Here is a 22,099-nt window from a genome sequence, read left to right as displayed (position 1 = left end):
AACCATTATCTATTAGCTTTTATGATTTAATAGACAGATCTAATATGAAAATTCTTCCATCTGTTAAACATTTCTTCCACAGATGCTTAAAATTTAACACAAAAGTTAAAGGGAAAGCGATGAAGTCATTCATTAAGTTTCCAGTTAATTTAACTTGCGTTCTCGATATATTAAACATCATGGAACAGGGCCGCTGTCGTTGTGGCGGTACGGTTAGCGCTGCGTTGGATCTTAATTTTGTGAGGGAGCACTCAGGCAAAAACATCAAGCAATTAGAAACATCTGTTGGGCATTACATCACCAGACTACGATGCACACGGTCACTAAATTTCGCTGGAATATTGCGCTGTCACTTACCATCATCTAGGTACATTTGATCCAGTTCCTGTGGTTCCTGCTTGATGCTGACAGCCAGCATGGCGGGGGCGTCTCCCTCCTCCTGTAGGAGGGGGGAGGACACGCTCCTCACCGGTCCTTTGGTTATCTGAGCTGCTAACGCAGAGGCCTCGCTGGTGGCCTGCGATTGGGTCAGACTGTGGCTGGGAGTGAAGGGGAGTTCTGGTGCAGAGTTTGGGGTGGAAGGATGGGACCCTGGAGAGGATGCAGCGCTTCCTGTTGGGTAGAGGATGGACTGCGGGTAGCGTCCGGGCGTGGGCTGGATGGTGGAGACGTGTGGGACAGTGGGAGACTGGGGGCCCAGGTTCGATCCTGCTGATAGGCACTTAGTGGGGAGGTGAGGCGGGGAAAGATCCTGTAGTTTGGGGCTGGTGCTGGGGGAGGACGAGCAGGACAGTGAGGTGGGCTTTGCCACCAGTCTCTGAGGGCTCGATGCGAATGAGCCCGTGACACAAGGCCTTAGTTCTGAGGGCATCATGGGGGTCATCGCCGGGGGGCTGTAGTAGGGCTTCGGATGCAGCGCCAACCCGGCGGGATGGAGCGGCGCACATACCTGGGGGAGGTCGTAGTCGTCATGCGGCTCTGTTTTTATGGTTGGAACTGGGGAGGCGAAGGGGAAATAAGAGAGCAAAGAGAAAGATCAGATGAAGAAAACGGGAGAAAGGAGAAAACGAATAAACACACGTTCCGGGTTCATGTGACTTTATGCGAGCTAGCTCGAGTGAGTGGGTTTGTGGCTAGGATACCCACAGCGAAACAAACATTCTCATCAATGAGACTATGTGTCTGAGGCTACGCGCTCCCGCCCAACTGAAAATATTTAAAGAAAGAGGGAAAAAAGGGATGAATCATCACCACAAGAGCCTTCCAGCTGCTTTCGAAAATAAAAGGGCTATTTTTTTTGGATCTGCCCCCAGTGCTAATACCATATAAGCGTGCATTATGAAATATTTTACTGCTACAGTAGCTTCACATCCATAGCTCTACCAAAAGAAAAAAATAAAGCTCCTCATCAAGCAAAAAAAAAAAACTGCATTCTTCTCTCAATAGAAGATTGAGAGTGTCATTTTAAGATGGGATCTCAGGTTTAATCGAGCCAAATTGCAACTGGGCTAAGAACTGGACTGAGACTGAATTAGAAACAGATCAGCAGATCGTACATATCGAGTGCACGGAGTTCAAACAGTAGGGCTGCCCATTTTTGACATATACAGTAGCAAAGAGACTTTGTGACTTGAAGAAAAAAAAAGAAAAAAATTGTACTGTGGCTTTTAGTCTTTTAGTTTTGAGGTCATGTATAGGATATACTATAGCATATACAAAATTAACTTTTAGCAAATTAATATTTTATTGGTTTATTTGTTTAGATTAAACCCTAAAATACTGACAACCAATTTTTGTCCAATCAGATGCTCTAGAATGAGAATGTCCCTCCCCTTAATACCATCTGCAACTGACTAGCAAATAGCAAATCATGGCTGTCACATAAATATAAGCCAATTGGATACTTGATCAAATGTAATATCTAAAATTTCTAATATATGCATATACATACACACACACACACACACTAAAAATACACCATTGCAAGCAAATTTCAAATAGTCATACTGTATAGCCATATGTATTTCTGTTTTCAACATCCATTTTGAATGCATTAAAAAGACTGATAATGACACGACTTGTTTCTTGGTGTACATGATTCTGGTGAACAGATGTTGAGCTACTGGAAAGAATTCATCTGTTGTTGACAAACTCTTCATCCTCATGACGTTACATTTTTCACCTTTTAACTTCTGGCTGCATTTCTCAACAGACTGTCAGCAGCGGTTTATTTTTCTTCGGCGATGAGACATCCCTCACACCAACATGCCTCCACAGAAGCCCTAAAGTTTTATTTTGCATTCTGTCAACAATACTAAGAAAAAGGGGAACTCTCTGTGCCGCCCAGACCGACCACAAGATTAAAATAGAGCCTAGACACCTATTTTAAGCCCTGAAAGGGGAAATGAGGCTTCTAGCACATGACTTCAGATGCAGGCAGATATCTGTCACTCCGCCTCATGTTTAACCTCAAAAGCCAGATGATTCAGATTTTTAACACCTACCACAGAACCTTAGAGACTCATTATACTCATCAGGAGCCATTTGTCATTCTGTGTTAATATGAAATCAAATAAACAGACCTTATCATGATTCATAATAACTCTTAACATGTAATTTAAGACTTGTATATATAAAATAAATAAATAAATAAATAAATAAATACAAGTGTCTGCAACAGTTCTGAAAGGGATCTGCTAATTATAACTGAATAAAAAAGTAAATAATAATAATAATTCAATAATAATTGTATTTAATAATTAATTATTTAAAAAAAATAATAAAGTAATAATACAAATTATTATTTTAGGGGTCCTTGGCCACAACCTGAAGACTGCTCTGGCCTAAAGATCTCTGCACTAAAAGACAATTATTCATAAAATATGCTGGACAGATACACTGCATCATCTTTAAAGCGTCCAGTCTAAAAAAAGACTGTAGTGCAGTATGAGTGGGACGGCCTACAGTTGCAGTGCCCACACTTCAGGAGACAGGGTTGGGACAAGCTGGGACTGACTCAAGCCTTTGAACCACCCACTGGTTACGCACACTGGGCCTGAGGGAATTAGCGGTGGTTAGGACTTTTCAGATGTCAAGTCATTTTTTTTTATTTCACCTGGCAACCAGTCTGGATTTGAATAATAGCATTCACATACTGGACCCCACCCTGTCACTGCCCTTCCACTGCTCCCGGAGCAGGTATGGAAAAGAACAAATTTTATGGAAATGATTTTAACAAAGAGAAAAAAAAAACTAGCCACAATTCCATCCACTAAAAAGGCTTCAAAATTTCTTCTGAATTAATTCAGTCACAGATTGGAAATAAACAAGGGTGTGTGAATTAAAGTAAAAGGATTGTTTTTTTACCGTTTGTGGGCAGGTATGTGAAACGCTGGTACTGGCTTCTCTTCCGCTTGCCATTGCACACATAGAAATTCACTTGAACTGGACTGGATATTCTTTGGTTCCGGTATGGTGGGACTTCCACAAGCAAAGCCACCTGAAATTCAAAATGAACTGAGATTGAAAAGGTTGAGCCAACTTTAAGTCACCTTTATTTATATAGCGCTTTATATAGTTCTAACAAAACAGTAGTGTCCTTATTTAACTCTAGTCAGTTCAGTGCAATTACTGTGTAAAGTTCATCAATTATGAAACAAGTTCAATTCAGCTCAACAAGTTCAGTTCAGCTCAACTAAAGACAGTACTGTTATTATTCAAGTCAAGTCAGTTCTATGTTGATTCAACTCAGTTCAATAAGGTTCAATGTTGCAAAATTTGTCAATTATAAGCAAATTCGATTCAGCTATAAAGTAGGTCCATCGAAGACAATAGTCTCATTTTCAGTTCCGTGTTGATTCAGTTCAGTTCAATATCTGTGTAAAGTTGATCAGTTATGAAACAAGTTCAGTTCAGCTCAACTGAAGACAGTAGTGTTGTTATTCAGCTCGAGTGAGCTCAATGTTGATTCAATTCAGTTCAATAACAGTGTCAATGTTGTAAAATTTGTGAATTATGAGCAAATTTGATTCAAGCATAAAGTAGCTCTATCGAAGACAATAGTCTTATTTTCAGTTCAGTGTTGATGCAGTTCAGTTTAATAACTTTAAAGTTCATCAATTACAAAACAAGTTCAATTCAGATCAACAAGTTCAGTTCAGTTATAAAGTAACTATCGTAGACCACAGTGACATTTTCAATTTAGTGTTGATTCAGTTCAGTTCAATAACTGTGTAAAGTTTATCAATTATGAAACAAGTTAAATTGAGCTCAACTGAAGACAGTAGCGTTGTTATTCAGCTCCAGAGAGTTCAATGTTGCTTCAATTCAATCCAATAGCAGTGTTGATGTTGTAAAATTTACCAATTATGAACAAATTTAGTTCAGCTACAAAATAGCACTACAGAAGACAATAGTGTCATTTTCAGTTCAGTGTTGATTCAGTTCAGTTTTATAGCTGTTAAGTTCACCAATAATGAAACAAGTTTAATTTAGCTTAAGTTCAATTCAGCTCAACTGAAGCAAGTACTGTCTAGCAAGTACCAGTGAGTTTAATATTGATTAATTTCAGTTCTATAACAGTGTCGATGTTGCAAAATTTGTCAATTATGAACAAATTCTATTTAGCTATAAAATAACTACCGTAGACCACAGTGACATTTTCAATTTAGTGTTGATTCAGTTCAGTTCAATAACTGTGTAAAGTTTATCAATTATGAAACAAGTTAAATTCAGCTCAACTGAAGACAGTAGCGTTGTTATTCAGCTCGAGTGAGTTCAGTGTTGATTCAATTCAGTTCAATAACAGTGTCAATGTTGCAAAATTTGTCAAGTATGAACAAATCTGATTTAGCTATGAAGTAGCTCTATTAACAACAACAGTGTCATTTCCAGCTCAGTGTTGATTCAGTTCAGTTTTATAACTGCAGTTCAGGTCAGTTTTATAAAGTTTATCAATTATGAAACAAGCTCAAGTCAGCGATAAGCAGCTCAACTGAAATCAGTAGTGTCATAATTCAACTCAAATCAGTTCCAATGTTGATTCTATTACGAACAAATTCGATTCAGTTATCAAGCACTTAGACAATACAGTGGCATTATTTGATACTACCTAGTATCATTGCTGTCAAACTGATAAAATTATGTAAGATTACATTTCTTTTGAACCCCAACTAAGCACGTCATTGGCAAGAAACCCAAACTCCATAGAGTGACAGAAATGGGAAAAAAGCACTTTATTGGGGAACCAGTTCTCCTCTGGCCAAATAAATGAACAATGTTGCTGTGGTAGGCCGGTCAGGATGCTCAAACAACCAAAACAATGTTTTTATAACACCACAGAGCCACTGTGTGGGTTATTTCTTGTAGTCCTCAAGATTATGTACGGAAAATATTTTAACACAATTTTAATGAAAACAGTTTCTAGATACAAAAAACCCTAACAACACCATCTCCGTTATTCAACCTCACACCAAATGCTCCATCCAACAGCTTGGAGCAGATGAGGTTCAGACAAACCAAACTGCATGCAGCAGACAGTGTTATTTTTGCGTTTCTCACCCTGAATGAGAGAGTGTCCGGGGACTCCGTCCAGACAGTTTATTTCCCCAGCGCTTCTCCCCTCTCTGTCTCCAGACACCACTGAACTTTTGACCGCTAAGCCGTCTGCAATTATAACTACAGTATGAGAAAGGTGCTGGGAGTGTCAAACTGTCTATCTCCCCCCAACCTCTTTTCCTCCACCCTGAGATGAACCCTGTGTGGCTGAGGGGAGATTGATGGAGGCGCTGTACAGTAGCCAGAGAGGAAGTCATCAGTCTTCTGCGCAGGTTTTAGAAGCATGTGCAGGTGAGCTCCCCGACTATTTATATTAGCACATCGCCTTAGCCGCAGAGCAAAGCCAGACCAAGCACATTGTGTTAGAGAGAATTTCATCCATTAGTCTGATTCGCAGCTGTGCTCGGGGCCCTTGGCCCACAGCAAACTCCAACAAAATGCAGATTTACTTCAGTAAAAAGTATTTAAATGTGTTAAAATGGCAACAACACACCCATGTACCTATAAATCCAACATGAACTGTCTTTCACAACTCATTTTACTTTTGTAATGTGACGTATCAGTGAAACAGCATATTCAATGAAAAAATTAAGGCTATTCAGGTCATTTGGCAGCTTCATATTGGTTACGCCCAAAAGAAGCTTTTTGTAGGTAAAAGGCCTACAGTTTTTTATCTACTTTACTTGAAAAAGACTGTGACAAAGATGACATTTCATGTTACAAAATAGCACTAAAATCTCAAAATGGTAACATAAATCATTCTAAAAATATTTTTTAGACTGGTTCAGTTAATGCACATGCATTCTACTATTTAAAAGTTTGGGGTAAGTGTGTTTTTTAACACTTTTATTCAGCAAGGATGCTTTAAAGGATGCATTAAATCAACCAAAAGTGACAGTAAGGACTTTTACACTGTTAATGGCAATAAATGCTGTTCTTTTGAACTTTCTATTCATTAAAGAATCCTGAACATAATATAACTTTCCACAAAAATATTGTGCTTTCAACATTGGTAATAATCAGCACATTAGAATGATTTCTGAAGGATCATGTGACTCTAAAGACTGGAGCAATGATGCAGAAAATTCAGCTTTGCCATCACAGGAATAAATTACATGTTAAAATATAATAAAACAGAAAACAATAATTCTATTTCACAATATTATTTTAAAAATGCAATTGGACAACTTAAGCCCTTAATTTCCCTCTGTGAATTTTCCAGAGCTTGCACCTAATCACAACCGACCGAATAGTCAAGCTCTGCATCTGCATACAAACATCACATTCTAGCAATAAATTTCAAATGTTGGTGTTTCTATGAAAATATAATGTGACTTTAACGAAGATCACGCTTTATCTTCTGGATTTGCAGATGAATGTGTCAATTGTGAAAAGACTAACATATCCCTTCCAAAACTTTAAGCCAGCTTACCAAACTCAAAGAGCCATGTGGTTTAGACTGTGTGAGAAAATGGTTCGCATTAAATAAATATACATATACACACACAGCAGGGCAGGGAGGGGCAGAAATCAAAGGCGTCCTTGTAAAAAATTGTCTAACACATTAATGCTCCATTCAAACAGATGGTCCCCATTCACTCGCTGAGCATTGAAACCAGGCGTGGAGGCTCTCATAAAGTTATGAACCAAGAGACACCAGACAAAGGCTAGCTTTCAGGGAGCTTTTGGCTCACGCAGGGAAGAAACAAACATTAATTCATCCTAAAAAAAAATATATGACAGCCATAGAGCTCTCTTCATTTTATCATGAACACATGAGCTTAGACAGAAGCTAATAAAAATTTGCAGTAAATATGAAGGAATTTCAGCTAGCTCATTTTCTGATAACGGGACCCAAAGTCGCAGTTGAAAGTTCTGCCGAGAAGCAATTAAAGAGTCACTACGCAATTACACATTCTCTTTACGAGAAGCGACAAATAAAATGCCAAAAGGCTGGTTACTTTGCCTTTGATTAAACCATTCTATCACATTCCGCAACTCTGTTTAAACAAAGTCTATGTTTCTTAGCTGGACAATACTGATGGTTAAGACCTTTAGAATGGGTCTCTTCCAACATGTCTGAGTTCTACAGACAGACATGTGCTACCTAACAAGTGTGTGTGGTGTGGGGAGCAGGTGCAGTGTTTCACACACAAACACTGTCTAATCCCAGAGTCTAAACTGTGGTCCCTGAGCTCTCACAGAAAGAATCTTCCATAGAGAAAACAAGGAGCAGGTTTGCGTGTGCAAGTGTTGTGTGTGTGTGTGTTTTCTCCCGAGAGCAGAGAGTAGGGCTCAACACGTACATTATATCCGCTTTAGACACAAAAAACAACCTGTTTGCTTCAAACACAAACAATACAACAACACAAGATCTTACTTTTAAACTCTTTATGCACATATTTGTATTATTTAATTAATATAATTCTCTGGATTTCAACCTGCTTGCTTTTTACTCATAAAAAAGGTGAAAAATGGCAGACTTACAGATTTGGATGATTCTCTGTTGACTTTGGCCTCCATTTCCCATATGTGATGGCCATCTGCAAATAATAAATAAAAAAGAGCACAAATTTATAGCATATCATTAAGATTCACCTCACATATGCAAAGGAAAACACCACAGAGCTTCAATTCTAAATTCAACTGAATTTTTAATATACAAAAAAAATCTATTTTATCATACAATGATGAGTGTTTGCTAAACTGAAAAAAGCAAAATGAGCATAAATGATAAGAATTTATCAGTAATTTAATAATAATTTTAAATTCTATTTAACATTATAATCAACCATATAACTGCATAGTTGGCATATATAAATAAAAGATCTATCAAGTTTTAAAAGGATGAAAACAAAAAAAAAAGTTTTTTGTATGATTATAAATTTTTGGTGTAAAGTGGTGTCACTTAATAGGTCAGTATGTAATATGGTTTATACTAATAAAATATTTTTCCATATTTTTCCTATTTAGCTAGTCATAAAATGTTTGTACATTTGGTGGGCATACGTAGTTCTTGTTCATGTACATACATATTTGAAAATCTGGAATCTGAGGGTGCAAAAACATTTGAAAAAAATAATAATATTAAAAAAAAACTAAATAATATTAAAGAAAATCACTTTTAAAGTTGTCCAAATGAAGTTCTTATCAAACCAAAAATTACGTTTTGATATATTCACGTTAGGAAATTTACAAAGTATCTTCATGGAACATGATCTTCACTTAATATCCTAATGATTTTTGGCATAAAAGAAAAATTTATAATTTTGACCCATACAATGTATTGTTGGCTACTGTACAAATATATCCCTGCTACTTATGACTGCTTTTGTGGTATATAATATGAACAACAAATGAACTACATAATAAAAAAAAAACAACCCTCAGTATATGGGAAAGTTGAGTCACCACTCAACACCCAATGTAAAATCTGTGTCCTGAAGCAAAACCAGTGAGACTCACTGCGGCAGACAACCTCAGTATAAGATTAAAAAGGCAGAGATCCCAAAAGTCTTTCTAGAGCTATCGCCATACTGCAGTCAGCCTTGGGATTACATCATGTCCTGTCTGCCTCTGACCCGCTTGGGCAGATGGGGGGCTGATGCAATCCTAATGATCTTACCAGAGCCAAGAAGTGTGTGTGCGTGTGACGTGCTTTTGCTATGGGGGGACTAGTCGCTTACATCAGCCCCTTGTGGAATCTCGCAACTCATGACAAATAGTGTCTGAAGGGTCCAATAAAAGGCCTGGTAAACTCTGCTTCAGATAATGAGCAGCGGCTGTTTGGCTAAAGAGCGTGCGGTGCGCTTACACGTCACAGACTCTCGTCAGTCCTTTCTCTCGAATGCCAATCTCTGGCTTATTTTCTCCTTATTATAAAAAGTTTTATTTAACTATTTTGAGCCTCCGGTTTCTCGACACAAACAGGCTTTCCCACACAAACGTTGGGGAACAAAAGACATATTAAGGTTTCGTTTGCTATTTTTAGTTAAGACATCACTGAAAAGACGCTTTTACTTAGGCCGTAAAAGCAGGAGAAAACCGCAGGGTAGTTTGGTCACAGCAGCGACCCGCTAGGGCAAACCACAGACGCACACACGAAAATATAAAGCATCATTGTGTCTAAGATGGAATAGGAGAAAAGCAAGCAAGCAGAAGAAATTCAAAGGGAATTCTTCTAATTTTATTTCAAACAATAGACGACGCATCTTTTTAAACTTTCCATTGGCTCGTCCGCTGTCATAATTTTACATAATTGCATATCGCTATCATACATTTCACACTGATGACGCTCCTGGGTTTAAACAGAATGCGGTGGAAAAGACTCTATTGGTTTTCCATGATAATTTTCTATGACAAATATGCTCCAGCAGACCCAGTAGACTGTATTTCTAGACATTGAGTGCTTTATTTATACCACGGAGAAAGATCAAATGTATTGTTCTCACCTCTTTGAAATATTTATATGAGGTCCCAAGCTTCGAGTCAGACAAATTGCTGGTCAAATTTCAAGACAAATGACTTGTCAAGTTCTTCTAAAGTTACTCAACAGCATATGCGATGAATAGATCAGAATTTAGAAGCGTGCTAACAATACTGGAGCGACGTCTGATTGCGACGAATCTGGCATCGGCCGTCATTTTCCATTAGAGGTTCTCAAACTATTCCAGACGTATTATTCAGACTTTAAAGATGGAATGCTGAGACTATTTTGATTGCGTTTAAAAAGAAAGCTTAGACAGTGGGGTCTAGTTTTCGTGGGCAGACAGTGAGGGCATCCCTGGCTAGTCGCGCTGCGGTCTGTGATGTGGTGAAACGGTCTGTCATTACTGCTGGAAGGTAATGTGATGCTAGAGGGAACCTCCATTCCCACTGTCTCCTGCTCTCTCTTTTGTTCCTGCTCTTTTTCAGATCAGTTCCACGAAGTTAGCACTGCTGGCGTAAGCAGAGTCAGCAGCCAAATATATTACGGTCAAATCTATCCATCTACAGTGATTTTGCTCCTTATGTTTATAAATGACTTATATATTACAATTCAAAAATTTGGAGTCAGTAAGCTTTTTTGGAAATAATGAATATAATTTATTCAGCAAGGGTCCAACAAATTGACCAAACAGCAACAGACAGATAATGTTATAGGCATGTTACTTTAAAAAAGTAATTAGTTATAGTTACTAGTTACTTTTTTTACAAATAGTAACTGTGTTAGTTACATCATTATAAAAGTAACTAATTGCCAGGAAATTGCCATTTAAAAAAAAATGTTCAAATATGTCAAACAACTTGGATGCCCATAATATTAAATATGTTAAATTAATGAAATTTAGACGAAATGACTACCAGATATATTAAGCTGAATGGCACAGTTTTTTTAAATAAAAACACTTGGCATTAGTCAATCAAGCATTATAATATGACATTATTATAATTTAGCATTAAACTTTAGTAATTAGATCTTCAGAATAATCATGTATGAATGCATATTTGTAATACTGACTAAACTCAGGACTGGTGGCGGTGCCTAAGATATTGTTTGTAATTTCATGTTTCTATATAAAAAGGAGGAAAAACTAAAAACAATACTGAAAAGATAATAAAACTACTATTATTCTGCTACTAATAACAATATAAAATGCACTGAGGATTAAAGAGCTGCTGGGTTCGTGAATATTAATCACATTGTCTGCGTTCGTTTGAACTGATCTGCTTAAATCAAAACCGAGGTGATAATAGGTGAGCGCCAGCCAATGAGATTGCCGTTTGCACTTGAGTTCCGCCTTCTACCGGAGAAACCAGCAATTCTTAAAAGCTTAAAAGTTTCTTCCAAAGAAACTCTGTTATTTTGACAGGAAAATACAGCAAAGAATATTGTTTACATGTAGCATGTCAATTCTGCATGGTATATGAGACTCTCTCGCTCTGTATCTTTCTTTGCGTGTGTGTGAGACAAAGTGACAGCTAGTCGTGTACCGTCACTCTAGAGTTTACGGTCAAATACAGGTATGCTGCGCATCCATTCAGATGAACTGAAAAATAACATTTTAATAATATTATAATAAATTATAGCAATGCCGCATTTTATAGTCAGTAACGGTAATAGTGTTGTAAAGGGGGAAAAAGTAATTTTTTGATTACTCATTACTGAAAAAAATAACACTGTTAGTAATGCCATCCCACATCCCACCACTCTAAAGACATCAATTCCAAAAGATCTGGTCGAGGTAACGCTGCTCTTGGCGGGTTCATGAGCATTGAAAGCACTGAAGCTCACATCTCCGAAAACATCGAAGCAAATTTTCAAATAGATATTTGCATATTAACAAACCGCACATTTAAAATCTAAACAAGTACATTCTCACATAAAAACTCTAAAAACTACATTTTGCATAAAAACTCTTAAAACTACATTCCACATTAACACAAAAACAATAATATTTATAAAATTGTAGTGATTTGAGCATCCACCATGACACTCGCTGCTAGAAATACTGCAAGTGGAGTGATACAAACTGTGAAACGTTCAGATATCACTAGAATATCGCACTCCTCTCAGCCAATCAGATTCAAGGACCAGAAAGAACTGTTGTACACACTACGGAGGCTTGAATCTGACTGACAAACGATGCACAATTATTTTCAGTGAAAGGCATGGATAATGTAGTTCCAGGCAAAAAAAAAAAAAAAAAAAAAAAAAAAAATCAGAAAAATTATATATCCAAAATACATTATTGCATATTATTGCATAATTATATAAACGTCAATTTGTAGATTGTTGGGAAAGATGTGTAATGTCTGATTAACTGAAGAAATACTATATTCAACTGAAGAATCAATTTCAGTCCAATACAACTAATAAGGCAGCATGACATGGCGTTTGCAGAGAAAACAATCCCAGAATGCACTGCAACAAGCTCAGTGAAAAAATACAAGTTTTACTTAATAACAAATCCATTATTATTGATTAGTCACTGCAGCTCTAATTCTCTGTAAATAACATTTTCTCTTTCACAATCTTCAGTCACTCTGTTCCCCAGCCTTTCTCTCGCTCTCCTCATCTCTGCAAAGGTTAAACCTTTTCTCCAAGCCTTCCCCCTCCAGTGGGACGTCCTTAAGTGCTAGTGCAGGACTGTGGAGCTTGCGGTCATAAGAGCCCTCTTCTCTACTCCGCCCGAGCCATGTGAGTGGAATACCTGCCCACTCTCCGTGCTGGAGAACTGATGAGGACACGCTGTACTTCATCTTGACAAGGTGCTCAGAAAATCCTCTTGCCTAAGACTCAGCCACTAACCACGTCATATCAGAATACTTGCTCAGAGAGAAGCAAACAAGTCCATTGACAATAAATATCCTGTGCTATTTTTCTAGCAAGCTAAGGTCAACCTGACATATTTCAAATACCAAACTCTAACTAGATTTTACATGTGGTTACATGTATAGAAAAACTGCCGCTTATGGGTGCTTGCCAGGGTGTTGCTATGCAATTGCCAAGACATTCATGTGGTTTTCAGCCATTTCTATGTCACTGCTAGTGTGGTTGCTTACTACTTCAAGGCAAAAATACCCACCCTGAGTCTCTACAATCTTAAAAAAAAAGGTTCTTTATTGGCATCAGTGGTTCTATGAAGAACCTTGAACATCTATGAAACTTTTCAAATGCAGAAAAGATTCTTTAGATTTTTAAAATTTAAAAAGTGGTTCTTTCAGGAAGGGATAGTGAACCCAAAAATGAAAATTTTGTCATCATTTACTCGCCCTCAAGTTGTTTCAAACAGAAGAAAGACACTCATACAGGTTTGTAACAACTTGAGAGTGAGTCAATGATGACAGAATTTTCATTTTTTTTTAGTTGAACTATCCACTCACTACTAAAAGGCACCGTTTACCCAAAAACTAAAACAATGTCATCATTTACTCACCCTCATGTTGTTCCAAACTTGTATGACTGATATTTTGAAGAATGTATCAATGTTATGATGAACATCACGCAGAGTCCAAAACAACATTGGACCCCAATGATGTTCACAGTATGAAAAACAAAAAAAAAAAAAAAAAGAAGGAAAAAACACTGAGACTTTTCAAAATAGCATTGTTTGTGTTCTACAGAAGAAAAAATCTCATAACAGGTTTGGAAAGGCATGGTAATGTGCAAATAATGAGTTTTGGGTTTCTGGTTCACCCCAAAATGAAAATTCTGTCATTAATTACACATCCTTGTGTCATTCCAAACCCGTACGACCTTCATTCATCTTTGGAACACAAATTATGTTTGTTTGTTTTTTTTTAATGAAATTCAGGAGCTTTCTGACCCTATATAGACAGCAACACAACTGACATGTTCAAGGCCAAGAAAGGTAGTAAGGACATTCATTAAAATAGTCATTGTGACATCAGTGGTTCAATACTAACTTTATGAAACTACAGGAATATTTTTTTACGCAAAATAAAACAAAAATAATGACTTAAATAACAATTAAACAAAAAATTGTCTAATAACAAATAACAATTTCTTCTCTTCCGTGTCAGTCTTCGAGGCAAAGAGAAGAAATTGTTGAATAAAAGTCAATTATGTTTTCTTTGCCTCGGTTTTCTCGCTGCTTCATAACATTATGGTTGAATCACTGATGTCACATGGACTATTTTAACAATGTTTTTACTACCTTTCTTGGCCTAGTAGTTGCGTTGCTGTCTACGCAGGGTCAAAAAGCAAATTAAGAATATCTTCATTTGCACTCCGAAGATAGTACGGGTTTGGAATGACATGAGGGTGAATAATTAATGACAAAATTTTCATTTTTGGGTGAACTATCCCTTTAAGTATTAGGTAAAGAGTATTACCAATAGCTAGTGATGCTTGTCTCAGCAAATACAGCTCAAAAACTTCAAAAGCCAAAAACTGTTTCTGGATCAGCTTGTTCTTGCCAAACTCCTTCTAAGCCCAGTTCAGAATCAAAAGGCCTGTTGTGTTGTTGATTAGGGTGGGCCACAAAGAAAGAAATCTTAGTGCCCCGGGCGGTCGGGGTAGTATGCAGTCAGGGAGCTGGGTGGTGCTGGTGGTGGTAGTGCGCGTCCAAAAGCCTCCCTCAGACTGTTGTACTGTAAACACACACAGATGCGGCAACGCAGACCTGCTCGCCACAGCGTTGTGAATAGACTCCCTTGTCCTCCCTGAGCTACAGCAGAGAGCGACTCCCCCTCCTCCTCTGGGCAAAAGGGATCAGCGTATGGCACGAGAGAGAAAGGGGAGCTCAGGCTGGGATGACCCTAATTGTAGATGCTCAAGCGAGCCAGTTTTCCAGAACGTGCTAATGAACAGCAGCTGTGCAGTCTTCAGGCGAGGAGCGCTGCTCTTCCATGCCACGTTAAAACGCTACAATGTGCTTGAAAAATAGCAATTTTCATTGCGTTTAAATGAAAAACAATAAAAGGCACCACACTCTGCCAGCCCATTGTTGTGGATGGTCTGTTTATGAATGTCTAATATTATTTTTTTGTTGCTCCTTAATGAGGAGACAATGCAGGGATTCCCTGAGGCTTGTGGCCACGATTGGTTTGTTTGTGAGAGTGCGCCATTGTTGCCGAGGGTTGTTGAGGACAAGCCAAACCTCAGGGCTCCTTCACACGGAGGTTATTGTTCTGAAGTGTGAAAGGCGGACTCCCGCATGAGATTTTCATTCACCGAGCTTTTCTAGAACAAACTCATCTCAAACAGAAGATCCATAGAAACTTGCAACATTATTAGCAGTGCTTGTTAAGGCGAGCATTCCTATTACTTTTGCTAATAGGGAAGGTTAGGGATTTGAATAACCCTTCAGATTTTTGACAGGTGGATGATAAAAAAAAAAATAAATAAAAAAATAAAGAAGAGAACGCCAAAAACAAAACAAAACTAAATAACATAAAATTAAAATAAAATAAAACACGCTTAGACTTAAACTGAAGGAGAGTAAGTAAAATAACTTTTTTTAAAAACCATGACAGAATTCATTCAAAACTGTTGTTTTTGTTATGATCTATGGCTACGATTAAATTTAGGGCTGTAAAGCGATTAATCGCGATTAATCACATCCAAAATAAAATACTGTGAATATTTATTGTGTATAGTAAACACACACACACACACACACACGTGTATATTTTTAAAAAATCTTAAATATATACATTAATTTGTGTGTATTTATATATACATAATAATTACACACAGTACTCACACATTAGGCAAACTCAAACTTTTATTTTGTATGCGATTAATCACGATCGTTTGACAGCCCTAGTGTATATTTATAATAAATATAAACAGTACACACACACATAGTATGTAAACATACGCTTTTATTTTTGGATGCGATTAATCGTTTGACAACACTTTTTAAATTAGATAAACTTGAAATGAATGATAAAATATATATTTAAAATCAACAGTCTGTTGAGTTGCCAGATTACCAGAGTCTTTCTGCAAATTACATTTTTACTCTAGTAAATGGTGAATGGCTGCCTTGTGTGAGTCACTGAATCATTGCTTCAACTGTTTTACTCAAAATCACTTATTATTTCAGTAAAAATGACTCAGTTCGGTGAGTGAGCTGTTCTCAGTAGCAGCTCCAAACAATTCAATGAATCAGTGAGAATGATTCAAACTTAATCAAACTCACAAATTAGTTCAAGACCTTTTTGTGACTGTTCCACTGAAAATAATCAGTTCATAAGAGTCATTTGTTTGCATATTAGACAATACTTGCACTGCTGTTGCTGTGGATTTGAAGCACTGGTGCACACACCTCACAAGATATCTGATGAAGCTGCAAACAGACACACACAAGTTCTTGCATGTGGATTTTAAATGACTGCTGCAATTTGTAATTCTTTTGTTTCATTTTTGCTAATTTTGGCATCAGTCTGGCGTTTCCAGATACTTAAGTCTTAAGCAATATTGAGTACTGATGCATTTAAAGTGTGTAATCTCACTACCATCTGCCTGTTTAACATATGATTAGGTGCAAAGAAAATCATCGAAAAGGTTTATATGGACAAAAGTCGAGACCAATATTCACCTGCACTGTCTGGAACCACCCATGACTGCAGACAGATCTAAGTCAACTAACTGTTCTAATGAAGACTGACTCATACACACAGGTCTGTACCTGGATAACTTAATCTAAAGAGTAAGAATAAGATGCTCCAGGTCAAAGCACAGTGCCATGGCATTATCATATGCACTCACAGACCAATGCACAAAGAAAGTGGGGAAAAAGAATTTTAAGTGGTTTTGCAGCTGGGCAGGCAGTGAAGTCCAGTGAGTCCAGATGTAAAAACGTTCCTCTCTCATGAGGGAGTTTCTTTGTGTCTGCCTCTTTCTTTCTCTCTCTTTTTTTTTTTGCCCTCTATTTTTCCTTCTGTTAGGAATCCCCACTGTTCCGTAACACACCCACACGCACATATTAACTGTAACACATCTGGCCCGAGCACTCGCACACAAACACATAGACCTTTTCCAGTCAATGGAAAAATTTTCGATTCGAACAGGAACCACTATAGATCACAGGCCTGGCGAGTGTCAAATAAAGATAACAAAAACAAGTTCTGTTGTTACGAATTTGCATACAAAGTCAACACGCTGCTCCACCACTGACACTGTGAGCTCTCCAACAATATTAACCTGATATGCATCTGAGGATGCCAACTTAAAGAACTTTAAAGTTGAGACATTCTTCTCTCTCCCTCTTCCCCTCTGTCCACGTCTACAGAGAACAAAAAGGAGATGTCTTATCTTTAGTCATCAGCGTGTGCCAAAATTAAGATTTCTTTGAGATGTCTGACTATGCTGTGATGTCTAGACCAGACAGACAACTCAGATTAGTAACATACTCATATTAATCATACATGACTCTGATATGGACGGCCCAGATCAGTTCAGCAGACACATTTATACAAAGCCAAAAAAAGGGAACAAATCTATCTATCTATCTATCTATCTATCTATCTATCACCTCCTATAGCACTGGTCTCAAACTCAATTCCTGGAGGGCCACAGCTCTGCACAGTTTAGCTCCAACCCTAAAAACACACCTGATCCAGCTAATCAAGATCTTCAGGATTACTACAAACTTCCAAGCAGGTGTGAAGTGGGGTGGGTTGGAGCTAAACTCTGCAGAGCTGCGGCCCTCCAGGAATTGAGTTTGAGACCTCTATCCTATAGTATCCATCCATCCAATCTTCTATAGTATTCATCCATCCATTTACAGCATCCGTCCATAGTATCCATCTGTCCATCCACAGCATCTATCCATCCATTTACATTATCCATCCATCCAATCAACCTCCTATAGCATCCATTTATCTACAGCAGGGGTTCTCAACCCTGGCCCGCGAGATCCATTTTCCTGCAGAGTTCAGCTACAACCCTAATCTAACACACCTGAACAAGTTAATCAAGGTCTTTAGGATCACTAGAAAGTTACAGGCTGATGAGTTTGATCAAGGTTGAAGCTAAACTCTGCAGGAAAATGGATCTCACGGGCCAGAGTTGAGCACCCCTGATCTACAGAATCTATCCATCCAACCATCTATAGTATCCATCATCCATTTACAGCAACCATCCATCTATAGTATCATACATCCATCCATCTACAGTATCATCCATCCATTTATGGTATCCACCCATCCATTTATAGCACCCTTCCATCTACAGTATCCATCCATGTATACAGTAGTATCCATCCATCCATCGCATCCATTCAAGCAACTATAGTATCTATTCATCAATTTATAGTATCCATCCATTCATCCATCTATAGCAGTGGTCTCAAACTCAATTCCTAGAGGGCCGCAGTTCTGCAGAGTTCAGCTCGAACCAGGTCCAATTTACACCTACTTGGAAGTTTGTAGTAATCCTGAAGATCTCGATTAGCTGGATCAGGTGTGTTTGATTAGGATTGGAGCTAAACTGTGCAGAGCTGTGGTCCTCCAGGAATTAAGTTTGTGAACACTGATCTATAGTATCCATCCATCCATTTACAGCATCCATCCATCCATAGTATCCATCCATCCAACCATCTATAGTATCCATCCATCAATTTATAGTATCCATTCATTCATCCATCTACAGTATCATGCATACATCTATAGTATCCATCTGTCCATCTATAGTATTCATCCATCAAGTGTCATCCATCCATCCACTCATCTATAGTATCCATCCATCCAATTATAGCATCCATCCATCTATTCATTCATCTATAGTATCCATTAATCCACTTTTAGCATCCATCCACCAACAATCTATAAGTATCTATCCATCCATCTGTTTTTAGTATACATCCACCTATGTATAGTATCCATCCATTCAATCCATATCCATCCATCCATAGCATCCATTTAGAGCATCCATCCATCCACCAACAATCTATAATATCTATCCATTCATCTGTTTATAGTATACATTCACCCATCTATAGTATCTATCTGTCCAGTGTCATCCGTCCATTCGATCTACAGTACCCATGCATCCATTTATAGCATCCATCCGCCCATCCAACCATCCATAGCATCTATCCATCCACCCAGCCATCTACAGTATCCATCAATCCATCCATCCATCTCTATAGTATCCATTTACCCATTTATAATATCCATCCATTTTTAGCACCCATCCAGCCATCCATCTATAGTATCCATCCATTCATCCATCTATAGTATCCGTTCACCCATTTATATTATCCATCCACCCACCCATCCATCCATCCATCTACAGCATCCATTTATAGCATCTATCCTTCCATCCAACCAACTATAGCATCCATCCATGCATCTATTTATAGCATCTATCCATTCATCCATCTATAGTATCCATTCACCCATTTATAGTATTCCTTCCATCCATTCATCTATAGGATCCATCCATCCACCCATAGTATCCATCCCTCCATCCATCCATCCATCCATCCATCCATCCACCTACTTTCCAGCTTTCAAACAAGGCTCTGTCAAGTTGACATTCAAAGTTTGACATTACTATTCTATTCTATTCTATTCTATTCTATTCTATTCTATTCTATTCTAGTAACAATTACAATAATTCCATTTGAACATTCAGCTTTACTTTCAATCACCAGTGAGTTTTAAACGATTTCTCTACACGTCTTGCTGTCTCTCAGTCTCAGTATTTTTCCTCTCCCTTTGCCTATTAGTTGCTGTCTATGACTTTCCATAAAAGACACGCTCCAAGTACAGATGAGAAAAGAGTGCATGAAGTCACGTTGCAGCTGAGAGGAAGCAATGGTCAGAAAGAGGGAGAGAGAGACAGAGGGATTCCCTGTGTGTGAGTCACGTTGTGGGAGCCCCCTCTTTACTCATAACAAAAACAACCCATTCCTTTGAGATTGAACCCGCAGAGAAGGACTACGCGGCACTGCAGATCTCAGATTCACTTTAACACCTTTTCATTAACAGTTAGGATGTTTATCATCTTGCAAAAATATGCATCTAACAATCATCTAAAGGAACAGTTCACCCAAAAATTTAATTTCTGCCATTTTTACTCACCCTCAAGTTGATCCAAATCAGTATGACTTTCATTCTTCTATAAAACACAAAGGTAAATTGTTCAAGTATATCTTGGCCATGCATCAAAAATTTGGTCTGCTCCTCACACAATTGCAATTGTATTAAACTCTGAATATAGTGTGCTAGTTGTTTGGACCATTTCTATGGTTTTTGTTTTATTCTGGATACTCATACACTTGTATTACATGTATATTTTCTAAAAATAAATAAATAAATAAAAAAGATAGACCTTTTTGTGTCCCACGTGAGAAAGAAAGTTATAGAGGTTTGGAACAACGTGAGGATGAGTAACTATACCTTTAAAAATTACGATACTAGAACTAATAAGTTTCTAATATGCTTTAACACGTGAAGGCATCCCATCAAAAAAACCAACACAGAGGCTGAACTGCCTCGTTGCCTTCCTAAAAGCCCAGTGTTTCCCAGTATTAAAGAAGCCAAAGTTTTATAGATGATGTTAAATGCAAATACAGGGGAATAAGTTATAAGGCAATGAAGTGGGAGCATGTGACCAAGCTCATGAAAAATGATAGTGGAAAAGATTTGTCTTTAGAAAACTGGACAGAGGGAGAGCATGAGCGCTGCTGATGCCAATGGTGGGCTGGCTCAGGGGTGTTTCCATGTGAGGAGTGCCCAAGAATCCACAACAGATGCCAGACACGGGGAAACCCTTCTCAAAAACAAGAGCACACACCCTTCTGTCGGCAAGCACACACATGCCCTCTCTATCTCTCCTTTACACAAACACCCACGCACATATGTGCACAAACCAAAAATGCCTCTGGGTTAGACACCACGTTAGTGATGCTGTAATTAAAACAAATTCTCATTCATTAGTTAATCCACAACAACTTCTTTCCATCTCCATCCATCCATCCATCACTTTAAAACTAAAATTATAATTAAAATTATAATTTCATCTAGAAAGATGCATAGAGAGGAAGAGAGAGAATTGCTTACTATATCAGAAAGAGGTTCGATATCATTCGACAGCTTGAATACATTTCAGCAGCTTCATTTCCCAGAGTTCCCTTCTTCACAGGTAAAACAATGAGGCCATTTCCTTCAGCTTTTTGTTATGGATCGCTAAATACCCAGCATGTTTACATTACTCGGCCTTGGCCTTGTCTGCACCTCCTGTCTTTTTTTTTTAACAATCTCATCAAGGAAATGACTGTTTGTAAATCTCAGGTATCAACGGTCAAGGGCTACTGCTTCTATTTTCCATATGGAAAAAGGAGAGAGAGACCTGAATAAAGACAGACAAAAAAATCAAAACAAACGCCCAGACACAAGGGACAACCCAGACTACACTCTCTCTCTCTATTTGGGCTCCATTCCTGGGCAGCACAGGCAATGGAAAGTTCTGGAAATGTAAATCTGTTGGGTTAAAAATACAGCGCATTAATGTGCTCCACATGTGGCACTCTGGCATTGGGAGGGATATTTTGACGGCAGAGAGGGGAAGAAGGAGGGATGGAGGGAGTGGTAGGAGGGTTTTTCTGGAGGAAAGCATACACACACATATTCACACTACTGAAGACAGGAGTTTAAGAACAAAGCAGGACTTTTCCACACATACTATCTGGGACAGTCTCAGTATAAAAGCACTAATGAGTAAACACTGACGCTCATGACAATAACAAGAGAGATAAGCCATTGTGTCAAGCCCAGGCAGATATTCAAATTGGATCCCTTTACTTCTATTGGCCAATAGACAGGAAGATGCAGTGTGTGCTAGTGGCATCAAAAAGACTTGCAATATTTTTGTTTGAGCAGCACGACAATATTGGCTCAATCAAATGGAAATATTTAGGATAGGATTAAGTGTTCATCCACACAATGGAAGATGGGAGAGTGTTTGGGAAACTGAGAACATTTCTTATTATTATCAATGTTGAAAACAGCTGTGCTGCTTAATATTTTTTGAACCATTTGTAAACCTCACACCAGTTTCAAATGAAATAATATTACACAAGTG

At 38.0% G+C, this 22,099-nt stretch overlaps 1 protein-coding gene across 1 annotated transcript in view; it reads right to left on the bottom strand.

The window, feature by feature from the left end:
- Window positions 1-22,099, bottom strand: part of nfatc1 (nuclear factor of activated T cells 1) — a 51,632-nt gene that overhangs the window by 13,045 nt on the left and 16,488 nt on the right. The window contains exons 7-9 of the mRNA XM_051137203.1: window positions 8,044-8,099; window positions 3,367-3,499; window positions 358-996 (exon numbers count right to left, since the gene is read on the bottom strand). Coding sequence (XP_050993160.1) covers window positions 358-996; window positions 3,367-3,499; window positions 8,044-8,099 — 828 coding nt within the window. The remainder of the gene's footprint in view (window positions 1-357; window positions 997-3,366; window positions 3,500-8,043; window positions 8,100-22,099) is intronic.

Source organism: Labeo rohita, chromosome 19 (assembly GCF_022985175.1).
Source record: "Labeo rohita strain BAU-BD-2019 chromosome 19, IGBB_LRoh.1.0, whole genome shotgun sequence".
NCBI lineage: Eukaryota > Metazoa > Chordata > Actinopteri > Cypriniformes > Cyprinidae > Labeo > Labeo rohita.
The sequence above is the reverse complement of the archived record's forward strand: the minus strand, read 5'-3'. Positions and strand labels throughout refer to the sequence as shown.